This window comes from Plasmodium brasilianum, chromosome 14 (genome assembly GCF_023973825.1).
Source record: "Plasmodium brasilianum strain Bolivian I chromosome 14, whole genome shotgun sequence".
NCBI lineage: Eukaryota > Apicomplexa > Aconoidasida > Haemosporida > Plasmodiidae > Plasmodium > Plasmodium brasilianum.
Window position 1 is genome coordinate 1,672,831 of NC_090127.1, and position 11,073 is coordinate 1,683,903.

The window sequence follows — 11,073 nt, forward strand, 5'->3', positions numbered from 1 at the left end:
TATACAAACTTTTCATTCTTTTGTAAGTTAAATTCTATTTTATTCATTTATATATCTATCTTTTTTTTTTTACCCCTCCAAAGTTACGTTTGTTAATTCTTAGTTGTTAGCATAAATTATTATGAAATTTTTTAAATGTATACAAAGAAGAAATGTACACATGTAACTTTCCTTTTTGCCACAACATAGTGTTTTTCCGTTTTTAGCATTTTCATTTAATATGACTTGTTATTTATCAAAAAAATATTACATTTTAATGTTAGAGCAAGAAAATACGTGCCCACAATAACAGTTAACCGTTTGGTAGTTTTGAGCATTACAAATATATTTGGAATATTATGCATTTTTGGATGAATATATTTAAATATATCTATATTTAAACACATTTATTATTGTTATCACTGTTTCACTAGGAAATTGTTTGCAAACTTACTGTTATGTTATAGTTTGTGTAATTTCAACTTTAGTTTTTTCCAATTTTTTCAATTTTCATTTTTTCCAGTTTTTTTATTTTTAATTTAGTCTCGATCAGTGTAAATTAATTCTTAACATATTAATTTTCATTCAATAAAATTTATTGTTTTGTTTTGTTTTGTTTTATAATATACATTTTTCTTTTTTCTTTTTTTTTGTTTTGTTGTTGCTGCATATCAGCTACTATTGTTTTAAAAAATAAATAGGAAAGCGTATTTTATAATAGTATCATTAGTATGACTCTTTGTATATTATGTTTTATTAATTTATACAATTATTTCCATTTATAATTTTTTTTTTTTTTTTTTTTTTGTTATATCATTATGCATATGAAAGTTTTTTGCAGTATACGACTATTACAATTTTTTGTTGTATTTTTCTTTTGATATATGTATCTATATATACATTACTTTTATTATAAATTTGTATCTTTTGTGGTGTCCTTTTTTTTTTTTTTTTATTTCTTTTTCCTTTTTCATGTCAATACTTTTTTTTTTGCATATATTTTTTTATTTTTTTACTACTTATATGACTCATATTATTATTTCACATTTTATTTTCTCATATATTGGGTTACTCCATTATTCAGAGTACACACTACATCATATGTTTATGTCCAAAGGAAAAATGTATTTTCTTAAAACGAATTATATGTAATATTGGTATGTACTGATAAATATGTCAAATATTCGTATATATATAGTAAATCAAGGAAGATAAGAAAAACGCTGTTATCATTTTCCCTTTTTTTATATCCTTTTACAAATATACATATATACGTACATATATGCTCACATACATACCTATGTGTAAGTATATATATATATATATATATATATATATATATATATGTGTATTTGTTTATATTTGTGTACCTTTTGAAGTTGTAAATCTACCTTTGTCATTATTTAAAATGTGATTTACTAATTTCACTTCTGAATGGGGAATAAGAACAAAAGGACAATTCTTAATAAAAAATAATTAAAATGGATAAAAATATAAGAGCAAACAGAACTCAATAAGAGCTCTTTCATTTTACTTAGAGATTACTCAAAAAAAAAAAAAAATAATAATAAAATATTGTGAAATATTGTGAAATATTGTGAAATAAGCAAAAAACAAAAAAAAAAAAAAGAAAAATATGAAAAAAAAAAAAAAAAAAAAAAGGAAAAATACAAGAATAAAAAAAATAGTAAAAGGCTAAATTCTGGCACGAACTTCACATTATTTTAAAGTATTAATAGAGCTAATATTTACAGATTCAATGTCCTTTCAGTTTGAATTTCCTTGCACAATTATGTGGTGTTAATTTTCCATATCAAAAAAGAGAAAGAAAAAAAAAAAAATTTCATATGAATATCTTTTAGTATGAATTATAAGCATTTAGAGAGAAACCACAAAGAAACAAAGAAAAAAAAGAATGAACAAAGAAGTACAACAAATGAAAAAGAAAAAGATGAGAATAAACATGGTGAAAATTCAAATTACGACCATAATGATCTGGAAATGAAAGTGGAACAGAATGATTCAATGAGTAGAAAAAAAAGAATTGCAAAGGATACTCTTTGGAATATTGAAAATTTTAAAGAGGCTGAAGAAAATGTTATGTGTTCTAATAAATTTGCTATAAATGATATATCAGATGATAATATGAATGATAAGGAGAAAATCATTTTTGACCATTTTGGAAATATGGAAAGAAAAAAATATCTCATTGGAGCACAAAAAAGAAGAGGAAATGATACGTACAAAAACAGAGTGAATGATAATAAATATAACCAAATAACAGGATTGAATTTATCAAATTATCTATTAGTACCAGATGAAATAAGACATAAATATACAAAAACGTACTTATTTCAAATATCAAAAAGGTTACTTGTAATGAAAAAACCATGGAGATTACCGAAAAATGTAGAATTACAAATTAATAATGTATACCATTTGTCTAATTACATAAAAGTATTAGAAAGAATTTCAAGTGAATATTTAAATGATCCTCCAATAAATTATTATTTTAGAGGATTAGAATTATATAATAAAAATGTATTTGCAAATATAGATTATTTATTAAAAAAAGTAGATATTAAAAAAAATCCAAAAAATGTACAATATACAAATTTAATAAAAGTGAATGAATGTTATTATGATTTAAGTACATTTGGAAAATCTCAGAATACCATATTTTATCAATCCTATGTCATATGGGATATACATGGTAGTAGTTTAACATTAGAACAAGAATATGATAGTCTATTTGATTCTCAAATTATGGATTATAATTTTGGAGAAAAGGAATATCCGAATTTAAAATATATTTTAAGTATCTGTAGTTCTATCTTATTTTGGTTAAATTTTAATAAGAAGGATAATTTTGCAATTATAAATTATCATAGAAGCAGCTCTTTCATTTTGTTAATTTTTTCATGTGTCATGTTAGTCCTTGATAACTCATTATCATTTGATCAAATTCAAGAAATTTTGTACAAATCATCAAAAATAAATAATAGTGACAAGGAGAATGAAGAGGACAACATGAAGAACACAGATATTTCTTCCAACTACTTTGGGAATGAATATCAAAATTATTCGAATAACGAAAATTCAGATACCATGTTTAATATGTTGTGTAAGAAAAGCGGTGAGAGGGGTCTCTGCGGAATAAGTGGAAATACTAGTAGTTCAAAAATTCCTAACAATAAAAAATATAGAAATAATGATGACGAGAATAACTGCTTTTCAAATGTTGTTTACACTAATAAGAGGGAAGTTTCTGATTCTGGTCATATTTACCGTTTTAACAATTTCATTAACTTGGATGATTCTAATTTTATGGACAATTTAAATAAAAAGGACAATATTTTTTCAAAAAAGGAGTATGATAAAGATGATATTGATCTCTGCAATAAAATGCAAAACCATACGTTAAATTTAGGAAGTAAAAGTGGAATGTATGATAACGAATTAGATAATTCCAAAAATAAAAAGAGAACAAAATTTTCAAATTCTTGGGGTTTTGGGTTGACAAATAGAGAAACATGTAAAAATGAGAATAAAATTAAAGATCATCATTTCTGGATTCCTTTTGATTATTGGAAATCATCTCATAAGAGATACTTTTTTTATATGTATGAATTAATTAAAAATAAAAACAAAAAAATTGAAAATATTCCATTTAAGTTAAAAAGCATTATTTTTAGTGACTATGTGGTATGCTCAGTTTCAGTAGAAGTTTATGAAATAATATATAAAGACAATAAGGATTTGAATTTGGATCTTTCGTCAGAATACGAAACTGATAAAAGTAGCGAGATACCAACGGAAGAATGTCCAATGGATCGAGGTATAAACGAGGGATATTCTGTTGAGGGGGAAGGAGAAGGAGAAGAGAAAGAAGTGGAGGAGGAAAGAAAACAACAAAGAATACATCAACAACTACTACAAAGACAAAGATGTACTTCATATGGAGAAAAAGAATCAAGGCAGAAAATGTCACCATTAGACGATATTTTAATGGATTTTGGAGACACTTATACTCATTGCATTAATGAAGTGCGTGAGGAAGAAGATAAGGACAGATGTTTTAATAGAAAAATATCCAATGAAAAAGGCGTTATAAATAATAGAAAACATTTTTACATTGATAATAATGCGATGTATTCTAAAATTATCAGTTGTCGCAACTCCCAATCAGAACAAGAGGAACCAAGTAATTTAAATATTTTGAACCATGCACCTAGTACCCATGATGATGATGTATCATTCTTGGAAAATAATAAAAGAAATGGTAAAAAACAGAACATTAATAAATTAAGAGATAAAAATTATTATCGAACAACCAAAAGGGTAAAAAATAAAATTTCAAGAGCATCATCTGTTTATAATTTAAGTAACTGTTCAGATACATATAATGAAAATATAGAAATAGAATCATTACATTCATTTAGTGTTAATTCAGATATAAATTATAAAAAAAATTTAGAAGAAAACAAAAAAGTATCAAATCAACATGCTCATACTACCTCTGGCAGTTCTAATCATAGTTTTAATTTAAGACATAAAATGAAGCAATTTGTTACTACATTTTCACCTAGATCCTTTTACTCAAATTCATCTGTTAAATCGAATTCATTAGTAGAGCATACACGAAAACATAAAAATGAGGATATTCAATGCGGTAGAACTGTACAAAGGGGTGAGAAAAAAGGTGATATGTTTTTTAATAGAAAAACAAAAACTGTGGATTATAATGAAAACAAAGATAGCGCTTACGTTGCAGATAGGTGTATGTCTAGCCATAAGATGAAGAATATTAGAGAAATGTCAAAAAAGGAAGAAGAAGGACGGGAGGAGGAGGAGGAAGAAAAAGAAGAAATATCAGTCGGAGAATTAGGAAACAAGAAAAATAATCAAAAAAAAGAAGAAAAAAAGTACAATTTTTTAAGTAAAAATAGGAATAAAAGTAAAAAAAAAGCAGAAAATAAAACAAAAGCTTCTTCACCTGCTAAATCTGGTTATGAATATTTTTTAAAATGTAATAATTTAAGTTATAATATTATATCATCCTATGAAAAAAATAAGAAAAAATATGTAACAATTGATTTCACCCATGATGCAGAAGGAAATACAAAAGAGCATATAATAAGTGGTGATATTTTAATATTAATTGGTCATAAAAATATAGAAAAATTTCATAAAGGATTTTCTAGTTCTTACTCATTTCACTCAGGATTCTTAAGAAAAGCTACTTCAGAAATTATACATATAAGAAAAGATGATATGGATATAAATAGTAACTATGAATGTTATATTCCAGATAGTATGAAATTATCCATAGTTTTAGACTCAGCAACAAAGAATGAATGTATGAAAGCATATAAAAAAAGTTTAAAAATGAACAACAAAATTGAAGATTTGAAAGAGTTAAAAATGTTTGAAAAAAAAAAACTGCTTTCATCAAATGGCGCAGAAAATGGTATTTTCAATTTCTGTGAAAATGAATGTGAATACTCCGCATCTGATGGGAAAAACCATCTTTGGAGAAAAATAGATTCTGTGGAAAAAATGAAAAGGAAGAAGATGGAAATACAAAAAGTTAAGGATGAAGATTACAAGGGTGGTAAGACCGAGTTCAAAAGGGAAGGGGGAAGAGGAGGAGGGGAAGAAAAAAAGGGGGTTGAAAAATGGCGCAATAAAATAATGAAGAATAAGGAAAACGAAGGAGAGAAGGAAGCGGAGGATGAGAAGGAAAAGAATAATGAAAAAGAAGAGGAAGAGGAAGAAGAGAATGAGGGACAAGAAAAAAAAGAGGGGGAGGAAACACAGCAAATACGTCATCCGCACTCAGAAGGTCTACATCACAAAAGAACAGAAAAGAATGAACAACGACATAACGTGGATATTAATAATAACAAAAAGATTGATTTTAACTCAAAAATTAATTATAATGGATACTCATTATTTAGTGAAAAAGAGTCAAAAATAAAATATAACACAATAAATATAACTCAACTGTTAACGTCATTATTTGGTTTTAAACATAGGCAAGATAAATATTCTTTAATGAAAAAACAAAATATGGGTCCTTTACTGCCAGTTAAAAGATCGTATTCAAATTTAATACCATTAAAAGATTATTTGCAAAGACAGTATGAAGTAATTACAAAGCCATCAGAAAGTTTGTATAACTTCGTCAAATATCATGTTCAAAAGGTTAATTTTTCATTAGTACATTATTTAAAAAATATAACTTATTTATCAAATTTAAAAATATATTTTTCTCTAAAAGTGTGTAATAATGATTTAAATAAGTCATTAAATTTTATTGTATCTATATGGGGAGTCAAAATGTTAAAAAGAAAATGTTGTACCAATTACAAAACAGCATTAAATAAATTTTCTCAATATGATAACCAATTTAAGAAAATAAAAAGTGGGATCTATGATGTTAGTATAAAGTCTTCTTCCAATTCTACTAAACATGCAAATGTTTTAGAAAGTCTAAGCGAAATGGAGTGTTTGAGCCATACAAATGTTGAGAGCTACGAAAGAATAAATGATAGTATGAGTAATTACCCGGAAGATGTACATAATTTATGGAATGAAGCGCATAGTGTTGTGTATGAAGATGTGAACGTTAAGGAAATTAGTTCCTCGTTTAATTTGGAGGGGGGGGTTCTATCGAGCAGAGAGTGGGAAAAGGAGCTAAAGCAGTATAAGGTGCGTGAAATGGAAATAATTGAGAAAAGTGAAGTTGAGAGTAAGGTGAAAAGTGAGGCGAAAAGTGAGGCGAAAAATGAGGAGAAAAATAAGGAGAAAAGTGAAAAACAACATGATTATATAAACAATAAGGATTCTTCTGAAATTATTACAAATATAGACGGAATAAAAATTACCAAATTAGAAATTAACAAGGACTATCATAAACTGAGAAAGGATGGCAGTACTGAAAAAAAAAAAGCGAATTATGTGGTAAAGAGTGAAATGGAAAAATACGACGAGCATAAAGAAGAAAAAATAGAAAATATTGGAAATTTGATAGATGACAAAAGCAAGATTAACACAGAATTAAAAATAGAGGATCAAATTAGTAATAATAATGAAGTATTAAAAAAAATTGAGGAAAGTAAATTTTTTTACGCAAAATTACCAAGTGGAGAATTAATTAAACTAAAAGTAAAGGATACCATTGATTTAAGTACGCATGATAGTATGCCATTATTATTTATTGAATCAATTGAAGATTCGGAACAACTCGCGCGTGCGTTGACTGTAAAGTTAAGTGAAGATTTCAATAAAAATGAAAATATGATCAGTATGAAACATAAAGGACATGAAGATTGCTTAATTAATGATTTAGAAAAACTGTATGATCAAACAAGAAATCAAAAAAAAAATAGCATAGATACAACATTAAGTATTGAAAGTGAGAGTTCCACTAGTTTTAAGTATTCTACTTCTTTCGTAGATTCTTTCGCAACTTCTGCCATAAAATTTAAGGAAAAAGAGGTACAAAAAGAGGAATTAACTAAAGCAGATAATGTTGTGTCGGGTGCAAATACACCGACAAACGTAAGTGTAAATGTTGGTAATTGGATTGAGCTAAATAAAATTGATGCCAATAAGGAAGAGGCGGGTATAATGGAGGCAAAACTGATTGAAGTAAAACTTGCTGAGGGGAGTATGATGGAGGAGAAACAGATTGAAGTTAAAGAAGCTAAGGGAACCTTAATGGAGCATAAACGGATTGAGGTGAAACCTACTGAGGGGAGTATGGTGGAGGATAAAAGGAATGAATCTAAAAAATTAGAAGGAAGTATAGTGGAGCATAAACGTATTGAAACGAATCATGCTGAGGGTAGTGAATGCAAACAGATTAGCGATAAACAAACAAAATCTAATAACGTAGAGGCAATGCTTAAGAAAACAAAGGAAAAAAGACCACCACCACCACTACCTGCTTCACTACAAAAAATATCAGTACCAAAAGCGAAAATTCAGAGCACGCCTGTTGATAGTGAAAAAAAAGATGGTAATAACGAACTAGGGATATCGAAAAAATGTGGAAAAAAAATGCCTGCTCCTCCTCCGCTACCTGCATTACATTTAAGTAAAAATAAGATGGGAACAAAATGCAAAGGTGCTTTAAAAAAATGTCCCATAAAATTTTCTTTAAAAGGTTCAGGAAAAATACAAGAAAAAAGACCTCTGGGAATCAAGCTGCATTGGCAATTATTACCTTCTCACAAAATTGAAGGAACAGTTTTTTACGAAATAAAAAATGAAGAAACAAAATACAACTTAATTAATACAAAAGCGGTGCATAAGTTATTTGCTCGGGTTAAAGCAGAAAAAAAAATAGTAAAAAGAAGTACTGAAGATAAAAAAAAAAATAATGAAGAAAAATTAATAACAGTTCTAGATAGAACTAGAGCTCAAAACATTGGAATATTATTAAGATTTCCCATTAGTACTCAAGAAATTGCTAATAAGATAAATACATTTAACCTTGAAAATATGAGTATAGATTTCTTACAAAAAGTGCTACATATATTACCAACAAAAGAAGAAGGTGAGAGCATTATACAAAAATTAGAAATTGAAAATATTAAAGAAGAGAAATTTAGGGATGTTGAAAGAAAATTGATCCCTTTTGTTTATTTAGATAGATGTCAGTGTAAAATTGAAATCTGCTTATTTTCTTTGAAATATGATAAAATGATTAATGAAATAATTAAAGACTTAGATATTTATGATAAAGCTGTAAAGGAAGTAAGATCAAGTGTGCGATTAAGAGCTTTATTAAATGCAGTGTTGAAATGGGGGAATTATGTTAACTATGGTGTTAGTGAAAATGAGGATTTGGTTGCATTAGGTTTTACTTTATCCTCTGTTTTAAAACTAACTGAATTTAAATCTTCTTTAGATAGTTCCATAACCTCATTGCATTATATTACTGTTAGTTTATGTATGTACTTACCAGAATTAAATATAAATTGTTTAGAAAACGATTTAGGTTCTGTTTTAATTGCATCTAAAATGTCATCAGAAGCTGTTGATATTCTTTTAATGTCATTAGATAAAGAAATAAATTATATTAAAGTACAATTAAAGTCTAGTTATGAAGAAATGTTTAAGGAAAAAATGAAGGCTATTTTGGAGGATAGTGAATCGAAATATCTTAATATTCAAAAAAGATATGAAGAAACAAAAAAAGCTGTACATCTACTGGGAATATACTTAGGGGAAGATATTCCAAAAAATAATAATCTAGAAAACATTTTTATTATATTATCATCTATTGTTGAAAATTTTACAAAATGTTATAAAGACATTTTGTTAAATCCGAAAAAGTTTTCCATAATGTTAAATGATCAAAATATGTTAGATCAATATAATAACATATTTATTAAAAAAAAAAACAAAACATCCAACATTTCTAAAAATTGCAATACGACGAATAAATCAGCTATAACAAATGAAAAATTTTTAATAAAGGAACAATCACAAGTTAAAGCAAAGGTTAGTAAATCACTTAGTTTTAGCAATGTTAAAAACAATAATAATAATAGCAAAAGCAAGTTTTTTCAACTTAGAACTCAATTATTACACGACATACAAAATAGATCTCTTCAAAAAAATACTACTTCAACTACTTCAAATTCTAGGACTAGCGAAAATGAACAGCCAATTAATCAATTAAGTAGTAAAAATGCATTAATAACATTCATAAAAAATAAGGGGGAACTAATGTTCTCAGAAAACAGCAAACATTTGATAGAATCATTTACCGAAAATGGAACCGGAGGAGGCGGAAGACAAGTAGAAAACATATCTGCTAAATTAAGAGAAGAAAAGTTTTTTGATGAAATTAATGAAAATGCAACTATTGGGGGAAAATTGGGTGAAAGTGTAATTGTTGGAAACGAGGGAAGTTGTGACATAAATACGGGTATTAAAACTGAAGGGGGTGTAATAAAGGGTAAAAATATTAATGACAATATAAACGTGGGTGATAAAATTAGTAGTAATGAAAAAACAAATAACAAATTCGTTGATGGCACAAATGGAAGCATGAGAACTAGTGATTAAATAAGTAAAATTAAAAATGATTAATACTGAATAGATTGAACGGGCACTATGAAAAAAAAAAAAAAGTATATTAATCCATTCTTAAATTCCTATAGCTTCATATAGCTTTACCTCATTACTTATATTTACTGAAAATTTTTCAAGTATAAACATGTTGAACAAAATTACCCTATTTTATTTATATTTAGTGCATTTGAGAATTGAATTTATGAAGTTACATATATATATATATATATGTATATATTAAAAATAGGCACTAAATAAGAGATTTTAAAGAAACAAGAATATTGTTTTTATGTAAAGTGTGCTATTAATCTTATTGCTCTGAAGGGATATTTGTAATGAGGGGTGAGTTACTATTTTTTCCGCGGCCCTAACATTTTCCAAAACAATAGTGTTTTCTAAAACGAAAGTCTTATCATTTATGTTTTTAAATTAATTAAAATTTTAACACGAAGAAATTGTTTATTATAAATAATAACAAGAATTGTTCATCTTTAAATTTCATGTTATGAATAAATTGTATTATTGTTTATATTTATTCGTGCTACAATTAAAAAAAAAAATTTTAATATTATAATTAAAATTACATATTCGTAAAAAGTTTCCGTATATATATATATGAATGTACATATGTATATGCAAAAAATTAATTTTTTTATTATAAAATTAGAGCTATTTATCTTTAACATGTTGCATAAACTACATTTTTAATAAAAATAAAAAAAGAGAAAATGAGAATTTCAAAATATATTTATTCCATTTTCCCCATTTTTTATTATTGTTTGTGTATTTCTTTTTTTTATTTTTGCCACCCTTTTTTTTGTGTACATGTTTAATGCATATTTTCAATTTTTGCAATATATATTTTTTTGGTTTTTTTGTTTTTAAATAAAATAAGAACATGCTAATTATAATAGATTTATTACTTTTACTTATATTAGGCATTTACCAATTAAAATTATCTTCTTAACACTATAATTAACATTATTTTTATATTTGTAAAAA

At 26.1% G+C, this 11,073-nt stretch overlaps 1 protein-coding gene across 1 annotated transcript; it reads left to right on the forward strand.

The window, feature by feature from the left end:
* Positions 1 to 1,842: 1,842 nt before the first annotated feature.
* MKS88_005590 (formin 2) lies at positions 1,843 to 10,065 on the forward strand (the record flags this gene model as incomplete). The annotated part of the gene is made up of 1 exon (XM_067218867.1): positions 1,843 to 10,065. One exon carries the CDS (start codon positions 1,843 to 1,845, stop codon positions 10,063 to 10,065), a length of 8,223 nt encoding a protein of 2,740 aa, XP_067070800.1.
* Between the last annotated feature and the right edge of the window lie 1,008 nt (positions 10,066 to 11,073).